The 20049-nt window shown below is 45.7% G+C and overlaps 2 protein-coding genes across 3 annotated transcripts in view; both read left to right on the top strand.

Annotated features, from left to right (window-relative positions):
• The window catches only part of STOX1 (storkhead box 1), a 53741-nt gene that overhangs the window by 18115 nt on the left and 15577 nt on the right, over positions 1–20049 (top strand). The window lies entirely within an intron of this gene.
• On the top strand, positions 3464–3817 carry LOC103003629 (60S ribosomal protein L39). Its single transcript, XM_057531551.1, has one exon. It carries the CDS (start codon positions 3507–3509, stop codon positions 3660–3662), a length of 156 nt encoding a protein of 51 aa, XP_057387534.1. The 5' UTR covers positions 3464–3506; the 3' UTR covers positions 3663–3817.

Below are 20049 nucleotides of genomic sequence, written 5' to 3'. Positions count from 1 at the left end.
TAGTTGAGGCGAGCGGGGGCTACTCTTAGTTGTGGTGCGCAGGCTGTTCATTGCGGTGGCTTCTCTTGTTGCGGAGCACGGGCTCTAGGTACTTGGGCTTCAGTAGTTGCAGCACACGGGCTCAGTAGTTGTGGCTCGCGGGCTCTAGAGCACAGGCTCAGTAGTCGTGGCGCACGGGCCTAGTTGCTCCGCGGCATGTGGGATCTTCCAGGTACAGGGCTCGAACCCGTGTCCCCTGCATTGGCAGGCAGATTCTTAACCACTGCGCCACCAGGGAAGCCCTATAAATTATATTTAAAAAATGAAATATTTGCCTTCTTTTCTGGGGGTTCAGTGAGGTATAATTTACATACAGAAAAATGAACCTTTTTAGGTGTACAGGTCTGAGTTTTGACAAATATAAACAGTTTGTAATCACCACCACAATTAAGATATAGAATATTTCCATCACCACCCAAATTCCCTGATGACCCTTTGTAATCAATCCCATCCTTCTACCCCTGACTGTTGGCATCTGCTGATCTAATTTCTGTCTCTGTAGTTTTGCCTTTTCTGGAATGTCATAAATGAATCATACAGTGTGTAGCCTTTGTGTCTGGCTTCTTGCACTTTGGATAATGCTTTTGAGGTTCATCAATGTGTGTATCGTTAATTCATCCCTTTTTGTTGCTGAGTAGTATTCCATCACATAGATGTTCCACAACATGTCCTAGATGATGGACATTTAGGTTTGCTTACAGATTTTAGTGATTATGAATAAAGCTGCAATAAACATTTGCTGACAGGTCTTGGTGTGGCTGTATGTTTTCATTTTTCTTGGGTAAGTACCTAGGCATGGGATTAGAGGGCTGTTTTCCAAAGTGACTGTACCATTTTGTATTCTCAACAGCAACGTATGAGTATTCCGTTTCAGCTTTGATATTGTATTTGATTTGGTTTGATTATTTTTGGCTATTCTTGGATAGTGGTATTTCATTGTGTTTTTACTTTGTATTTCCCTAATGCATCTTTTCATGTGCTTATTTGCCATTTGTATCTTCGATGAAGTGTGTGTTAAAATCTTTTGCCCACTTAGCAAAAAAAAGTTTGTTTTTTTCCCTTATTGAATTGTAGGAGTTCTTCATACATTTTGGATATGTCTTTTATCAGATACGTGTTTCACAAATGTTTTCTCCCAGTCTGTGGCTTGTCTTATTATTATTTATTTTTACCAGAGTCTTGGGAAGAACAGAAATTTTTAATAAAATCCTATTTATCAATTTTTAAAAATTGTGTGTTTGTTGTGACCTAAGAAATCTTCGCCTAACTGAAATCACAAATATTATTGTCCTATGTTTTCTTTTAGAAATTTTATACTTTTAGGTTTATGTTTAGATCTATGGTTGCATTTCATGTAAATTTTTTTTGTATACAGTGTGAGTTATGGGTCAAGGCTTATCTTTTTTTTTTGCATATGTATGTCCAATTTTTCAAGAATCATTTATTGAAAAGACTGTCCTTTCTCCATTGAATAACCTTGGCCCTTTGTCACATATCAGTTGACCACGTGTGTTGGTCTATTTCTGGACTGTATTCTGTTCTTTTGATCTATATGCTTATCCTTTCACTAATGCTACACTGTCTGGATTACTGTAGCTATGTAGTAAAACTTGAAATCCGGTATTGTCAGACTTCCAACTTTGTTTCTTTTTGTTTTGGCTATTTTAGGTTCTTCCCCTTTTCCATATAAATTTTAGACTCATCTTGTCAATTTCTACCAAAAAAAAAATCCTGCTAGGATTTTTATTAGGATCGTGTTAAATCTATGGATCAATTTGAGGAGAATCCACATCTTAACAATATTGGGTCTTCTGCTGTATGGACACAGTATATCTCTTTATTAAATCTTCTTTGTGCCTGACTGTTACAAATGTCAATTTTGACCTTTGACTTATGGAGTCTTTGAAAGCCTTCTGTGAAACCAAATGGCTTCTAGATACCGAGGAGTAAGCAGTGCAGGTACATGAGGTTCTGGAAACCCCAGAAGACCCATTTAAATTCTCGAGGGGCACAGAGGCACTGAGGATCAAAAAGGGACAAATCCCTTGGGAAGAATTAGAAAATTCATATCAACTGAAAGGAAAAATATTTTGAAAGGCAACAAAGGATGACCCCAGTTTAACATTTAAGAGCATTAGCAGATACATGTTTGTTGTGGTGGCTTGGGTTGTTGGGGAATTTGTTGTGTCAGGTCTGGGGTGGGTTTGGGGATTGTAGGGTAGACATATTCTCAAGTCTTCTTTTCCTCTGCCTGTATCCTCCCTGGAATTGATCAAGACCTTTCCTTTAGTTGTTTATCAAGGACCATGCTAGGCCAGCTCTGACCTGGGTGTCAGGCAGGGCACAGTGAAGGGTGATGAGTCTCCTTGCCCCAGGAGCATAGGCTGAGCAGCATTTCCTGCACTGGAAAAGATATCTGTCATTTTTCTTTTTTCTTTCTTTCTTTTTTTTTTTTTTTTTTGAGAATTTTATTTTGTTTTATTTATTCCCTGGTGGCACAGTGGTTAAGACTTAATGCTCCCAATGCAGGGGCCCCGGGTTCGATCCCTGGTCAGGGAAATAGATCCCACATGCATGCCGCAACTAAGATTTTGCATGCCACAACTAAGGAGCCCGCAAGCCGCAACTAAGGAGCCCTTGAGCTGCAACTAAGGAGCCCGTCTGCCGCAACTAAAGACCCAGTGCAACCAAATTAAAAAAAAAAAAAAAGTTTAAAAACAAAATTTTTGGCCACACAGCATGCAGGATCTGAGTTCCCTGACCAGTGATGAAACCTGCACCCCCTGCATTTGAAGCGCAGAGTCTTAACCACTGGACCACCAGGGAAGTCCCGTCTGTCATTTTTCTACTCATATCTCCTGCAGGGCAGAGGCAAGGAGCCCGCCCCTATTCCCTACTAATCGACCATAACTGAAAGGTGCTAATTCCAGCCAGACTTCAGCCAGGTCAGGCGCAACCCAGCTTTACTGCCCCTTTCACCTAAGACCAAGTAAAAGGATCAGACTGAAGAGAACCAGGGCACTCAAGGCATGTCCCCACCTTGTTTTTGGGTGTGTGTGGCCTGTCCCATCTGATTGGGCTGTACTCAGAAACAGAAAGCTAATTAGGGTGGAAGCTTAGCAGGATGAGGTAGGTATGTTTGTCCCTAGAATTTGTTTCATGATTGTTTTTTCATCCCTGTTCTCCAGATTTTGATTCCTACTGGAATACAGGTTGAAAAATTACCAGCAAGGAGCAGTTTTGATGTTTGCTTTATTTTGTATGTTTGTTTTTTTATTTGTCACAGCCTTCGCCAGAATCTGTTTCTCTTAAACTTCCCGTCATCTGACTCTCCACAATGCTAAGAAAAGAGAATAAAGAAATGGTGTGCCCTTTCAGTGGTAATTGTGTGTCACATAAAATGGTCCATCTCGCTCTTCTTTTTCTCTTGTCCGCCATCCTATGTGCGGTTGGATTTGCTCCTCGTCATGTCTTCTCACAAGACTTTCAGGATCAAACGATTCCTGGCCAAGAAACAAAAGCAGAATCGTCCCATTCCCCAGTGGATTCGAATGAAAACTGGTAATAAAATCAGGTACAACTCTAAGAGAAGACATTGGAGAAGAACCAAGCTGGGTCTATAAGGAGCCTCACATATGAAGTGGCACACATAATCAGAACATCACTAGTGTCTGGAACAGCTGCCTGTGTTTGATGCTCTCTCCTCTTTTCTTGATCTTTCCTCACCACTGCTCACTGTGTAGCTCAGTAATAAACCATGTGAACCTTTAAAAAAAAAAAAAAATGGTCCATCTCTGGAGAGCAATAGCATTTGGTGATGGTGCTTTTCAGAAATCCCAGGGCTGTGTTTTGTCCTTAAAACTGAGCTTAATTGTCTAGACCTGCAGTTGCCCATAGTTACATTAACTGGTTGAAAGCCCTGGTAATAAAAATAACATTTTTTTTAGTATTCTGTTATAACTGAATCAAAGCGCTGTAGAGATTAGTGGTTACTTGTGCCTTTATAAAGAAAGTTGAAGACAGTCTTTTCAAAAGGAAGCCTGGTTCTCGAACCCAGGGCACTTCACAGATGGTGCCTTCTGTTTCTGGTCTAACCCTTTCATCCCACACAGTGGATTAGGCCATTATTTTAGGGCATTGTTTTCCAAAGTGTGGCATGTATAGCATTGGTCGTGGTAACAGAATTTGATATAGATAGACATTTAAGCATTAAACATTTTTTTAATAAACTAAGGCATACCTTCTACTTAACAAATGGCACCGATTTTCTACTTAAAGTAGGAACAGAAAGTTTCCCCAGTAATTATAGTAATACAGTTGATTTGGAGATAAATATTATATATGTGGATAGGTCCCAAATCTCAAAGGGGACCCAAATGATTTATCTCTAGGAAACAATGGACACTAGGGTTTCTAAGACACTTAACTTTTCTTTTTTAAAATTAATTAATTAATTAATTTTTAGCTGTGTTGGGTCTTCATTGCTGCGCGTGGGCTTTCTCTAGCTGCGGCGAGTGGGGGCCACTCTTCATTGCCGTGTGGTGGCTTCTCTTGTTGCAGAGCATGGGCTCTAGGTGTGCGGGCTTCAGTAGTTGTGGCACGTGGGCTCAGTAGTTGTGGCGCACGGACTTAGTTGCTCCGCGGCATGTGGGATCCTCCCGGACCAGGGATCGACCCTGTGTCCCCTGCATTGGCAGGCGGATTCTTAACCACTGCACCACCAGGGAGGTCCCGACACTAACTTTTCAGCTTCACTAAACTGTAGGGAAACCCCTCATGTGTTTTGTGTTGCACAAGTTCCTTTGGAGTTCAATTCTGTGTTACACACTCATTTTAAAGTTGACACTTTATCAGTAGCTGAGATTCCATGACATCTTGTTTATTTATACTTAGACTTTTATGTTGTTTTTCCAGTTACATAGGTTGGAGGCATAGAGAATGAGGGGAAAGCAGGAAGGGTGAGAGGTGTTTTTTCCTTCTGACACCTACTAATTCTCGGGTTCTCTGCAGATGCCAACTGGGTGTTGTGCAATTAGCTCTGGGTAGTTACCGTCAGATTCCACAGGTTTCAGTGTTCAGTCCCACAAGACTGTCCCCACTTCAGACGCCAGTTGAAAGTATTAGGTTCCCAGGTTACCAGCACTTCTGTCCAACTTGGCTACAAAGTCAAGAGTTCCTACCACCACCCTCCCCAGGCTCAATCATTTGCTAGAACAACTTAGAACTCAGGAAAGTGCTTTACTTACTGTTACCAGTTTATTATAAAAGACACAACTCAGGAACAACCAAATGGAAGAGTTGCATAGGAGGTATAGGAGAGGGGTTCAGAGCTTCATGCCCTCTAGAGCACCAACCCAGAAGCTCTCTTAACTCTGTTGTGTAGGAGTTTTTATGGAGGTTTCATTACATAGATATGATTTGTTAAATTATTGGCCATTGGTGATCAACGCAGTCTCCAGCTCTTTACCCACCCCCAGAGGTTGGGGAGGGGGACTGAAAGTTCCAGGCTTCTAATCAGGGCATGGTCTTCCTGGCAGCCAGCCTCCATCCTGAGGCTATCTAGGGGCCTGCCAATTACCTTTATCACTCAGGAATTTCCACAGGTTTTAGGAGCTCTGTGCCAGGAACTGGGGACAAAGACCAAATATCTTTCTGGGATATGATAAGGGGGAACAGGTTTCCACACGAAGTCAAACGCAACTCCATCCTCATCCTTGCAAAAAGGATGGAAGAGAGAGCCTCAACATTCTAGGACCTTTGACCGCGCCATTAGTAAACTTAATCATGTGGGTCTTGACTCACTTTCTAATATAATTGTCCTCCAGCTGTGGCAGTAAAAAGTCATTAAATTTTAAAATCTTTTGATTAGAGCATTGTTGGTTTTTTAATATCCATCTTTATTAATTTTATCTAGAATGCACACATGTGGTATTCTGGGTCTAAGACAGATTATTCTTTCATCACTTTAAATATGTTATCACACTGCTTTCTGGCCTATATTGTTTCTGGTGAGAAGTCAACTGTTAATCTGTTTGGGGCTCCCTTGTATGTGATGGATTTTTTTTTTTTCTCGTTGCTTTCATGATTTTGTTTTTGTCTTTGGCTTTCAGTGTTTTCTTTCTGATGTGTCTATGTGTAGAATTATCCTACTTGAAGTTCTTTGAACTTCTTGGATGTATAGATTATTTCTCAACAAATTTGGGAAGATTTTACTACTCTTCAAATATTTTTTTTCTGCCCCTTTCTTTTTCTCCTATCCTTCTGGTATTCCTCCTTACACATAGTCTGATGCCTTTAAAGGGGTCTTACATTTCTCTGAGGCTCTGTTCATTCTTCTTCATTTTGTTTTCTGTTTTAGGAATGTTTATGTAATCTCTTTTGATCTAACCTCAGGTTCACTGATTCTTCTGCCACTTCAAATCTACTATTGAGCTCATCTAATGAATTTAAAATTTTGATTATTGTACTTTTAAAATTAATTAATTATTTTTGGGCTGCGTTGGGTCTTTGTTGCTGAGTGTGGGCTTTCTCTAGTTGTGGCGAGCGGGGGTTACTCTTCGTTGCGGTGCGCGGGCTTATTGCGGTGGCTTCTCTTGCTGCGGAGCACGGGCTCTAGGCGCGTAGGCTTCGGTAGTTGCGGCACGCAGGCTCAGTAGTTGTGGCTCACGGGCTCTAGAGCGCAGGCTCAGTAGTTGTGGCGCATGGCTTAGTTCCTCTGCAGCATGTGGGATCTTCCCTGACCAGGGCTCGAACTCGTGTCCCCTGCATTGGCAGGTGGATTCTTAACCACTGTGCCACCAGGGAAGTCCCAATTATTGTACTTTTTAACTCCAGGATTTTCATTTAGTTTTTAGTTTCTCTTTATCAATAGTCTCTATTCAGCAAGACATTGTCTTCATACTTTATTTCTTTAAGCATGGTTTCCTTTAGTTCTTAGAACATATAATGGCTACTTTGACATCTTTAACTTGACATCTGGTTGCTTTCATAGGCAGTTTCTGTTTCTACTTTTTGCTTGCATATGGGTCATGGGTTCCTGGTTCTTGGCACGTCTTGTGATGTTGAAAACTGGACCTTTTAGGTAATATAGCAACTCAGGATACAGATTCCTCTTTCCCCTCTCCTGGACTTGTTTGCTTTTGTGACTTGACTAGGCTATATTAGTGATGTCTATTTCCCCTGCAGCATGAAGCCTTTGATATTGCTTCTCAGAGAGTGCAGCCTTGGTCATGCACATAGTCCCCCTGGGATGACAGTGGTTTTAGCAGGGCTCTGTTTGTCTTTTGTCCTGATCTCTTAGTTGTCTGCTTCATTTGGTATTACACCACTCTTTTTTTTTGGCTGTGCCACGTGGCATGTGGGATCTTAGTTCCCCAACCAGGGATCGAACCGATACCCCCTGCAGTGGCACTGTGGAGTCTTTTTTTTTTTTTTAATGTTATTTATTTATTTTTGGCTGTGTTGGGTCTTCATTGCTGCGCGCGGGCTTTCTCTAGTTGCGGCGAGTGGGGGTTACTCTTCGTTGCGGTGTGCAGGTTTCTCATTGCGGTGGCTTCTCTTGTCACGGAGCACGGGCTCTAGAGCGCAGGCTCAGTAGTTGTGGCGCGTGGGCTTAGTTGCTCCATGGCATGTGGGATCTTCCCGGACCAGGGCTCGAACCCGTGTCCCCTGCATTGGCAGGCAGATTCTTAACCACTGCGCCACCAGAGAAGACCCCTAGCTCATTATTCTTAAGAGGAGCTGTCTTTAGGAGTGCCTTTAGGCTTGAACTTTCCTACACACTTTTCAAATAAGGTCCGTTCCTTTGGGAAGTGCTTTGAAACTTTTTCTTATGGACTGCCTCTCCCTCCTGGGCAAAATGAGCCACCGCTCTGGGTGCTGGGCACAAGGAGAAGACCAGCTTGCTTTCCCAGGGTGGAACCTATGCCCTGTGAGTGAGCTGGGGTGAGCGTGGTTGGAGTCCCAGAATTCTTGGGCTGCTGTTCCTGGGATGGAGTTAGGACGGGGTGGGTAGAGACTGGGTAGAGGAAGGGAACCCCAAATCTCTCAGCCACACTCACCAGGAATTTAAATTTAGCCTCTTCGGCTTGGAGTTGGAGGGGATGGAAAATGCTGGCAGCTTACCCCTTCCAGCGAGATATGGTAAACCTTGATTGGGAGCTGAGGAGAGGGAGCCCTGACTTCTTGGCCATATTTGCCTGAAGTGGGACTTTCATCAAACTGAGCTGAAGTGGAGGGACACATGGGGGAGGGAGAAGGTGGTGGTCCAATTGCCACAGACTCTCAATTCTCTTACCAAGTTTTATTAGATTTTCTTGAATGAATGTTTCCTTGTTTGGTGCATGTCCTTAGAAGAATTTCCAGAGACTTTGAATAGTGTTTTATGGTTTCCACCAGCTTTGTTTTGCTAGGAAGTGGTCCATGGAGTTCTTCACACTGACATCCCGAAGTGGAACCAGGTTAATTATTACTTACATAACAACTACATCAGTCCTGGGGCAGCTCCATGAGAAGCAGTTGGAAAAACCTCCCACACAAGTGGCTGCACATTCCATAGGTGTGGGAGTGAGAAAAATTGATTTTCCCTGCTTATACACAGAAGTTAATTGCCCCTCCTTCCCTTCCTGAAAGGAGAAAAACCTTTGCTATTTGGAGACAGGATGGAAAGCACTCTGGGTTCTCTAACTTTTTGCAATGTAAACACATCTTTCCAGGAGTCAGATAAGCTCCAGTTTTTTGACCTAGAGATGTCTCCAAGGTCCTGGGCCTCATTTTCCCTTGAAATATAAACATACCTCCAGAGTTGGGTGAGTCCGTGGAGTTCACTGTCTATATAGTTGCAAATTAATTTTCTAAGACTTGCTCTTAGCCCAGGATCCCAAGTTTTCAGAAAATTTATTTTAAAAACCCCAACTCTGCAGAAACACAAAACTATTTTCTCTCTACCCCATGTTTCCACCTCTGGTGTTTCTCCAGAGTCGGCTACTGGTAAATTGTCCCATACCATGCCACTCCATTGGTCATTTTGTTTTAATCTGACCAGTGGGAGCTAGGACTAAATCCATTGGGTTTGTCTTATATAACTTTATTTTTGGCTGTGTTGGGTCTTCGTTGCTGTGCGCGGCCTTTCTCTAGTTGTGGCGAGCGGGGGCTACTCTTCGTTGCGGTGCGCAGGCTTCTCATTGCGGTGGCGTCCACTGCACCACCGGGGAAGTCCCTGGGTTTGTCTTAAACAGCACTTACCCAGCAGGACTCCCAAGGGCAGAATGAGGTCAGTCCCATTGTATTGGTCTTAGTTTCAGCCTCCAAGGCTCCTCCTGGTTTTAGTCAGTTGAATGCATCTCATTTACCATAAAGGTCTACCTTAGAATGTGTGGTGGCTTCCTCAGGTTTCTGTACTAACGTTGCCTACCTGGCCCGAGGCACACACCCAGGTAGAGCAGGATATATTAATACTTAGCACAGACTTTGCCATGACCTGCAAGAAAGAAATCTGTGGCAAATTCTGTCATCCATATAACTGGCCCCCGTGAGTTGCAGCTGCCCTGAATGCCTTTGAGGCTGAGGCAGGGTCATGAATCACATCAGCTAAAGTGAGGATAAATTTCATACCATTTTTCTAACGGAACAACTCACATTGGAGGTAAGCTTCCCACAGAGTACATATCTGAGGGCTACTTGGTCTACCTGGGGTATTTCCTTAAAGAGCATCTTTTGTGGTTTTTTTTTTGGCCACGTGGCATGTGGGAACTTAGTTCCTCGAACAGAGATCAAACGCACGCCCTCTGCATTGGAAAGGAGGAGTCTTAACCACTGGACCTCCAGGGAAGTCCCTGGGGTATTTCCTTAAACCCTTGAAAGTTTCTGATAACCATCTCCAAATGTAAGTCAGTGTTTTTTTTTTAATAAATTTATTTATTTTATTTATTTATTTTTGGCTCTGTTGGGTCTTCGTTGCTGCGCTCAGGCTTTCTGTAGCTGCGGTGAGCGGGGGCTACTCTTCCTTGCAGTGCTCAGGCTTCTCACTGCAGTGGCTTCTCTTGTTGCGGAGCACGGGCTCTAGGCCCGCGGGCTTCAGTAGTTGTGGCTCGTGGGCTCTAGAGCACAGGCTCAGTAATTGTGGCGCGTGGGCCTAGTTGCTCCACGGCATATGGGATCTTCCCGGACCAGGGGACTCGAACCCATGTCCCCTGCATTGGCAGGCGGATTCTTAACCACTGCGCCACCAGGGAAGCCCCTAAGTCAGTGTTTTTACCAGAGATAAGTTAATGCCTGCATTTCATGCATACAGCCCCAGAGGGCACACATGGCACCCCTGGAAACAAAGAGTTTACAATTATTAGGGCCCCCAAGTGAGACTATACATCAGTTAGGCAGCACAAGTGGGCAGGATGCCTACTGGGGCCTCCGACCTCCCACCAGTTGATAAGTTTGGGCACTCTGCACTTCAGCCCAAATAATTCAGCTCAGTTCAGTTTTCAGTGCAGTTTCAAGCAGTCCTGCTTGCTCATGCCACCAGTGCATCTGTTCCTGCGGTGCAGGTGACATCTGGAGGTGTTCTTCACGTAAGCACAGGAGCCGGGCCCGTCCCCTCCTGTCTGGTCAGTGTCAGGCAGCGGTCAGCTGGAATTTGGGAGTGTTCATAGCAGCAAGGAGGGTGGGTAGGAAGGGGGGCGCAGGGCAGCTGGTCGGGAGAGCAGCGAGGGGCGGCCTCCTTCCGGGAGGAGGGCTCCAGGAGCAGATTCTGAAAAACAAGAGATTGGTAATCCCTGCCCCCACCCTGCATCTCCCCGGGTCTGAAGCTTTCCCTTCCCTTGCTTTTTTTTTTTTTTCCCTTCCATTGTTACAAAATCTGTGTGTCTCATTACTGTAATTTCACAGGTTTCTTCCATCCTCCTCCTCTCTCACCCAGACCTTTCCTCCAGGAGGGTGGGTGCAAGAGAGGCAGAAAGCCTCCCCACAGAACGTTTTCACACAATTTAAACAGACTTAATTATTAAATCTAAATCTCCTAAGACCCTTTTCAGGCAAGCTGATCTGGGGTTATTGTTAGGGGACAGGGAAGAAGATACATTATGTCCAGAAGAATGGTCGGGGCAGAATTTTGAATTAAAAAAATTTTTGAAATAGATCTATACGGCCCCTGCCCTTAGAGGGAGGATCAGCCCTCCCTGGTGAAGGCTGCATTGAAGAGTCAAGCTGCCGTACTGAGGTGTAAGGTGAAAGGTGAGTCAGACCAGCAGCTGATTGGTAGTGACCACTGCCCGAACCAGAAAAGGCACAAATCACCCCGACAGCAAAAATCAGAAAGACCGAACCCAAAAAGCCAACAGCAGTGAGATCTTCCCAAGGGGGTGGATGGGCCACGCTTCTTGTGGTTTGACCTTCCTCGTCTTGCAGCTTCCCTAGGAGTCCCACCAGGAAAGAGTCAGGCTTTCCTGATCGGCAGTGACCTCTTCAGAGGACAGGCCTTTCCATAGGCTTCTGTGTGCTGTGCAGACAGGTCCACAAGCATTCATGGTCCATTTCCACAGCTCACAGCCCCACAAGAGGGTGTCTTTCTTTCAACAGTTTCAGAGTCCGAGTTCAGCTCATGGAGCAGGGAGACCACACTTCTTTTCAGCTTAGCAGAGCGTGAAACCACAACAGGCTTCATTCAGTGAGCCTGGCCCAGGCAATTGAGGGAAACCTTGTGAATCCATGATTCCCTCTGACCCCTCCCCAAACCAGCAGCTTTTCCTTGCTTGGGGCAGCAGAGGGGATAGCTGCCCCTTTCTTGTGCACAGCTAAAACGCTGCTTGGCTAGCAGGGCTTTTCTTGCAAGGACTTTTTTTTAAAGCTCCTTTCACCTGTCAGTCACAGAGTTAACCCACAACTTCACGATACACAAATGGGTGATCTGATTTCCGCAAGAGCTCACGAGCAAGCTTAAAAGCCACTTTTCAAACAGGCATGTATCTAGGAACCATTAAGTGTACCTTAATCTGGAAACTGTCTCCCTTCTCCTACTCTCTTGGCGTACTACCTTTCCTAAAGCAAACATCGTAGCCAAAATCCAGTACAGGGACTTGTTCTGTCTGCCACACCTAGAGTCCATTAAGATTTCAGACCTCCAATTTGATGGTAAGAAGCCAGCAGCTTTCTCCTCACTGCCAGAACCTCTGGGTTAAGAGGAGATGATCCCTCTCAAGCACTTATGACAAGCATATAACATCCAGATCAATTTCTGCCATACAGTTAGAGGGTACAGCAAAGAAACCAATGCAAAGCCATTTTTAAACTCTTTTTTCCCTACTGCAAAGTTTTGCACAAACTCCTAAACGTTAAAGTCAGCATTTACAGGGATAAAAGTCACAGCTGCAGGGAGAAGCTGTTTCCTCACAGCTAGTGGGGAATGCAGAAGGGAGGCAAACTGCAGGCTGCAGGGTGGCATTTTATTTATTTATTTATTTGGCTGCATTGGGTCTTAGTTGTGGCACGCAGGCTCTTCGTTGCGGTGCGTGGGCTTCTCTCTAGCGCATGGGCTCTCTAGTTGTGGCGCACGGGCTTAGTTGCTCCGCGGCATGTGGGATCTTAGTTCCCCGACCAGGGCTCGAACCCTCATCCCCTGCATTGGAAGGCAGATTCTTAACCACTGGACCACCAGGGAAGTCCCAGGGTGGCATTTTAGAACAGTGCTCTCCTTTTGCCCCTTTGGCCTACGTGAGAAGGCTCCAGGACTTTTCTGGTCACTCACCGAGGTTTTGCTCTGTATTCCTCAGTATCTCCATTCACCCCATGTCCCGTGTCCCCTCCCCACATGGCTCCGTGGTGCTGGTATCCAATAGAGCTCTCAATATTCCAGTCTCCCATCCACTCCCATCTCCCCCTGTGTAAAGGGACTCGTGTAGTGTCTTCTGAAACAGGAAGATCAGCTGGGGTAGAAAAGGAGCTAAGGATCAGAGGGGAGCAGAGAAGTGTCTTCAAGATAGCAATCCAGACCCCGTCCCTGCGGTACTGGGCAGCTTAGCTGTGTGGTCCTCCTAGACTTGCTCTGGCTGTGGAGCTAATTACCTCCCTCCTCTCCCCTGTGGGAGAGAGCAGCCTAAGCTTCTCTTGTCCCACCTAGAGCCCACCTTTAAGAATTTCAGGGTCCAGTCAGAGGAGAGAGCAAAATCCCAAAGTGCCATTAGGCTGCCGTTTTTCAAGCCTATCTCCTAACACCCGGCTAACAAACTTCCTAATCCTTTCAACAGGCCTGCTTCTGGTTCCCATGGATCTTCTTCAAATCCTGCTAACCAGCCTCAGGGCTCTCATCTATCTCTCCCAGTAAACCATGAGACACACAGGATCCCATCATCCTTGCTACCAGAATTGTTGGGCCTTTACTATTCATTTTTATTAATTTCATTCTCAATGCACATAGATATTCTAGATCAGACAGGTTAGATATTATTTATGCAATAATTTAAAAATAATAATATTATGTAAGTAATTATAACTGCATCAGTACCCCTTGCCCCAGTGCTTATCTGGGCGATGCGATGAAAGCCAGATGGAAAAATCTCCAGCAGGGGTGTCAGACACTACATGGGTGAGGGGTGGAGAAAAGTGAATTTTCTTTGCTTATGTGCAGGAGAAAGAGGCACCCGCTTCCTTCTCTCCCAGAAAGAGGGAGAAAAACCTTCGTTGCATGGAGACAGGATGGAAGGATCCTGGGTTCTTCCTCTAACCTTCTGGAATATAAATACATCTCTGCAGGAGCCAGAACAACCCTGGTGACTCCAGTTTTTATGACTTAGAGCTGACTCCAAGGTCTTGGGCCTCATTTTCCCTTGAAATGTAAACACACCATCAGAGTTAGGTAAATCTCTCTAGAGTCATCTCACTATACAGTTGTAAGTTAACCTTGCTGAGGATCCCAAGTTTTCAGCATCGTTTATCCAGAAAGCCCCAACTCTTCAAAGTCAGAGATTCAGCTTCTCTTGCTAACACTTTGCTCCACTGGACCACGTTGGGAGCAAGAAGGATGCACCACTCCCAAGACCCAGCGGTTTGTGCCGCTCCAGGCAATTCCACAAGAACTGGCTTTGCTCTCCTGCCATGTGAGCTTCAGCACCATGCATTGGGCTGCCAGGCTAAAGCGTGAGGCGGCAGCGAGAAAGGGAGGAGGCAGCTTGGGCAAGAGGGTCGGTGAATGAGCAGGCGTTGAGGAAACCTTCTGCATGTGGGTAGTGGGAGTACTTTGTGTGCAGCGCTCGGGGGAGAGGATATGTCTTGCGTAAATAGAGAACGTCAGTGTTAGATTCCTAAAAAGGAAGATGAGGGGGCTAGGGAAGCAATAAGCTAGGAAGCAAGTGTATTTAAAAGGTATGTTGATAAAAGCCACTTCCTCTGGAGAGAAGAGGGAGGAAGAATCTGTTCCTTCCAGAGGCTGGGGAGGGAGGGGCCGGCCTGATGCCAGGAGCTACAAATACCATCCCCCAGGACGCCTCCCTCTCCCAGGGGCCCAGGGGGACCCAGGAGGACCCGGGCTCGAGGTGGCATGTGCTACTGCTGGTAACTGGCTGAGCTCTGGCTCCCTCCTGTCCCCCTCCCACCCTCAGTCTCCTTCCCCTCTGATCAGAAAGCCCGAAGGGTCCAGAGGTCCTGAAAGTTGCCAGGAGCCTCCTGATTGGGGTCTTTGCTGGAGTGAGGTCCTGGATCCCTGGCCGATGGGTTGCGGAGGGGTGGGGCTTCCGGGGCTGGGAGCCGGGCACACACACACAAAAATAAATAAATAAAATCAAAAATAAAAGGTATGTTGGAGCCCCTTTTCTGGGCTGAAACCCAAGAGAGCGAGGAAGAGGGAGCATGTGCATTTGTTCTGCTTGGGGTTAGGGGGCCATGTCTGTATGGAAGGCAAAGGGGGGGTCGGGTGACCTCTGCAGATGGACCCTAGCGGCTTCTGCCTGGACAGCCTCACCACACAATGTGCACGAGGCCACACTCTTTCTCCCAGAACGTAATCTGAGAAACCGTCTGGCTGCCTTGGGTCAAAGGTGCAGTAATGGATGGCTTAGTGAGAAGTAGGTGGTCAGCTCCTAGAAGCAGTGACCAGATGACCCTCACATGTAAAGATCATAGTGAGCAAGACCTACGGCCTCTTTTAAGATTTCTCAGGGTGATGGCCTTTACATTTCATTCCTAAGGCAATGACCTTGTAGAAATATGCTAAAGTCCTGCTGAAGTACAGTCCCATCTGCCCAGATGTAAGATGAAGCTTTCCTGTGCTGAAGAAAAGGAAATTCACAATCTTAAAATCAAAAAGTTTATGTCTTTTAAAGTTTCTAATAGCCTAGAAATGCTTCTTAGTAGAATACATTTATGTGAGTTGTATCCCCGGAGTGGCTTTTATCTTTTAAAAGTTAATATTTCAGGGGGCCAAAAGATAGCCTGTAGTCAGCTTGAAAGCAGGTGGAGCATAGCAGACAGTCTGGGAGAAGTGAAAGAGAGTGTTGATGCAGAAACTCAATGATGCTTTCCAGATTTGGTGGGAGAGAGGTGGCTGACCCAGGCAGAGCAGCCTGCTGGGGGGCCTGGCGAAGCACCTGTGGACCCTGATAAGCCTCCCTGGATTCTGGGCAGATCCTTTTCATTTTTCTGAGTCACCCAACCCTCACCTCCTTCAGTAGGAGAGGAGCAGGTAAGGCTGCGGTGTTTGTGATGCTTTTTTGTAACGTGTGTGTGGGGGGGTAGAAGGTAGCATGGTGTGTATTTACCTCATGTTGCAAAGTAGAGCCCTGTCCCAGCTCCCTTCACACCACAGAATCCAGTCCTCTTTGGAGCGGGAGGCCTCTGCTGGGCTTAATCCACCACCACGCGGACCCAGATGCAGAGACTTGGGGCCTGGGTGGGTCCAGGCACTTTCAGGAGCGAAGACAACTTTTCTTCAACAAATGACAGGGATTACTCACCCCTCAAATACAAGTGGGGGTTATTCATTATTTGCCTCTTTAAATCTTGAGTTAATCTTACATTGATGTTAACGGTGATTTTTTTTTAAATGAATTTATTTATTTATTTTTGGCTGCATTGGGTCTTCGTTGCGGTGCGTGGGCTTCTCGTTGCAGTGGCTTCTCTTGTGGAGCACGGGCTCTAGGCGCACGGGCTTCAGTAGTTGTGGCACGTGGGCTCAATAGTTGTGGCTCGCGGGCTCTAAAGCACAGGCTCAGTAGTTGTGGTGCATGGGCTTAGTTGCTCCACTGCATGTGGGATCTTCCTGGACCAGGGCTCGAACCCATGTCCCCCTGGACTGTCAGGCAGATTCTTAACCACTGCACCACCGGGGAAGTCCTAACGGTGATATTGACTTACTGGATCTATTTCACAAGACTTCCTTTCAGGAGAGATTGAAAGGCATCCCATTCTTAGGGCTATAACTGTAGATACCCATTTTGAGATCGAGCTGTAACAGCTGTGACAGTTCTTATCTTCCTCTCTGTGATTTCTACATGCAAAAAGGATATCCTTTCTCATCTAGAGGAGAGTGCCACTGTAACCTTTTTAGTACAGATTTCCCCAGTTAAAAATTAGCAAAACTAGCTAAAGCTTCTGCTTCTCTTTCTTCTCATGGCATGCCCCTGACCTGACGTGATAAGGGAAAAGCAGCAGGGGCCCTGACACCTTTTTCTGTAAATATCCATCAGTGTGACATTCTAGCTTCACAGCAGTTAAGCTGTTGAAATAAAAGCATCCGTCTGGTATAAAATCCAGAAGCTTAATCAGGCCCTCGGCAAGACAAACATTTTGCACACAGCAGAAAATATGAGGAGGAGATGAATGTCTCTCTCAATACTTGACTAAGTATATTGGTTAGACATGTGTTGCAGATTATAGAAAACCCTCTAGAAATAGCATGAACAAATAAGGGGTAGATTTGCGTCATCACAAGAAGTTTGGAGGTAGGCAGCCCCTGGGGGCCAGCACAGTCGCTCAGCAAGGCTGTCAGACACCAGGGCTCTTTCTTTCTTTCTGCTTTGACTTCCTTAGTGGGTGGTCTTTTGACATCATGCTTGTCACCTCATGGTCACAAGGTGGCTGCAATCTCTTCAGAATCCAGGCTGGAAGAAAGAGTCAAGAATGAAAAGGTAAAATACGAGGGAAGGGCCTTTTCTTCATGAGGCCTCTTCTTCTGGCACTGGTAGCTGGCTGCCTGTATCTCGTTGACCACCATGATGATGTCACATGCCCACTAGTTTTAAGTGAGGCTGAGAAATTAAGTAGTATGCTTTCCTGCCTCCGCACTAGAGGAAGGCAAAGAAAAAGATGACTGGGAATGTGGGTTGAATGTGCCAACCTACAGTTTCTGCCACAAGGGGTCACAGTAAAGTACTACTGAATGGAAGAAAACAGGGCTAGCTGTAGGCCTTACCTACATAAATTGTTTTCTCCCAGGTGGGGAGAAGGTCATGGTCAGGACTGGTGTCTGATCAAATAGGCTATGGAAGTTGGGAAAAGAAAGAGTCAGGATTGGCTAAGAAATCCATCCATGTGCAGAACTAGCACCCTACAAGAAGCTCTCCAAGTACTAATAATGACATGGAACGAGGGACGATCAACTTTAATATCCCTAATTTGGGAAGAGATGTTAAAGAGTGCCAATATCGGTAGGACTGATGTGTGTCAAATCTTATTCCAGGTACTTATGGATGTTTTCCCACAATAACATTTGAACCAAATGCTGTTGTTCATGTTGAACAGTCACTAATGAATACTCGAAGAGGGTACACAGTCAGTAAGTGGAAGTGGAGGGTTTGAGCCCAGGTCTGCCCGACCAATTCCAGGACTCTCTTTCTTATCCCATGTGGCTTTAGGTACCCCGAGGCCCCACAGGGACAAGTCTGGTTCATCTTCCTTATGATGGTTGTGCCCAGGCATCCACGAACTTCTGAGTGGGACCAGGAATACTGAGTCCCAGTCCTACCAATTATAGCCCTCATACTGGGTTACGATTGCCTCCAACCACTGCTCTTCCTCTAGAACGGGAGCCCCCCTGAGGGGGAGGACTGTGTCATGTTCACTGCCGTATCCCCACTAACTGGCCTAGAGTAGGTGCTCAATAAATATTTGCTGGATAAGGAATGATTGAAGGACTGTGCCATTACAGTATCTGTATTATGAGTGCCTGATGCTACGCTGTGGTAGCCACTCGTTAAATTTTCCTTAAGTGGTCCATGTAGGAAGGAGACTGTATCTCCAACTGACGGGATTAGAGAACAATTCATGGGAGAGTCAGTCAGCATTGAGCCTGTCTTCGTGACAGGAGTTTGAAACACTGAGGTGCGGGGAAGAGTGCTTTAGGTGGACGAAGTGGGGACAAGGTCGTAGAGATGGGAAAGTACAGACTATTCAGGGAGAGGCCAGTCTGAATGGAGAGAAGTCACAGCTGAAGGGTAATAATAGGTATCGGAGAAAAAGGATTGTTGCCAAATATGACTGGGAAACATTGGGTTAAATAAGCTAGGTTTTCTGTTAAAATTCTCAGAGCCTTTAACAATGCCCCTGTGACTCCAAGCCTCATTTCTCAAACATTTGGCCTTTGGGGCCCTTTTCTTGCAGAGCATTTCATGGAATGAATTTTCCACAGAACGCATTTTAGGAAATGTTGATCTAGTTCAGCTCCACATTTATAGACAAGGAAACTAAGACCCGGAGAAGAGAGGTGGCTTATTCAGAGCCACATAGCAGAACTTGGATTAGAACCTGGATCAGATCACTTGACCTCCAGTATAATGCTCATTTGTAATGTGAAGACTATGTGTATATAAAGGACAGCTTCTTCCTTACAGGGAACTTTTATTTATCTGTTATTCAAACAACAACCTTGGTGCTAAAATTTCCCCCAGTTTTTTTTTTTTTTTTAATAAATTTATTTATTTATTTATTTATGGCTGTGTTGGGTCTTCGTTTCTGTGCTAGGGCTTTCTCCAGTTGCGGCAAGTGGGGGCCACTCTTCATCGCGGTGCGCGGGCCTCTCACTGTCGCGGCCTCTCTTGTTGCGGAGCACAGGCTCCAGACGCGCAAGCTCAGTAGTTGTGGCTCACGGGCTTAGTTGCTCTGCAGCATATGGGATCTTCCCAGACCAGGGCTCGAACCCGTGTCCCCTGCATTGGCAGGCAGATTCTTAACCACTGCGCCACCAGGGAAGCCCACCCCCCCAGTTTTGTACAGTGGTATTTTATATTCATCACCATGATGCTGAGCAGAGATGAGAGCTGCTGTCATTGCCTGTGCAGCCTCCAGAATCTTGGGAAGAAGGTTCGTCTTAAATCAGCCCCATGTTTGCCTGGAGGGCAAAGAAATGATGCTTTTTCTGTACAGCCATTTTTAAGGGGATACAGGGACTGCAGAAGTTTACAACCTGTGCTTCTCTCCTCAGCTTTTTCTTGTCCCCAGCCTGCTGTGGTAGGCAGAATGGGCCCCCAAAGATGTCCACATCCGAATCCCTGGAACCTAATATGTTACCTAATATGGCAAAAGGGACTTTGCACATGTAATTAGATTATGGACTTTAGGGAGATTATCCTGGATTATATGGGTAGGCCCAATCTAATCACATGAGCCCTTAAAAGCAGAGAACTTTCTCTGGCTGGAAGCAGAAGCAAAGCAACAGAAGGGCAAGTCAGAGAGAAATGAAGTATGAAAAAGACTCCATGCTGTCTTGAGGATGAAGGGGGCAACATGACAAGAAATGCCGGTGGCTTTAAGTTGCTGAGAGAGGCGCCATCAAAGGAACAGGGACCCCAGTCCTCAGTCCTACAACCACAAGGAACTGAATTCTGCGAAAAACCTGAATAAGCATGGAAGCAGATTCTCCCCTCCAATCAGAGCCTAGGCCCTGAGTCCCGGAGCAGAGGAACCTGTGGAGCCCATCAGACTTCTGACCTCTAGGCTGTGAGATAATAAATTTATGTTGTTTTAAGCCGCTTGTTTATTTTGACAGCCTTAGAAAACTAACACACCTGAGTAAAGTCATTAACATATCCAAAG

The sequence above is a fragment of the Balaenoptera acutorostrata genome, chromosome 16, assembly GCF_949987535.1.
Source record: "Balaenoptera acutorostrata chromosome 16, mBalAcu1.1, whole genome shotgun sequence".
In the NCBI taxonomy this organism is placed as follows: Eukaryota; Metazoa; Chordata; class Mammalia; order Artiodactyla; family Balaenopteridae; genus Balaenoptera; species Balaenoptera acutorostrata.
The sequence above is the reverse complement of the archived record's forward strand: the minus strand, read 5'-3'. Positions and strand labels throughout refer to the sequence as shown.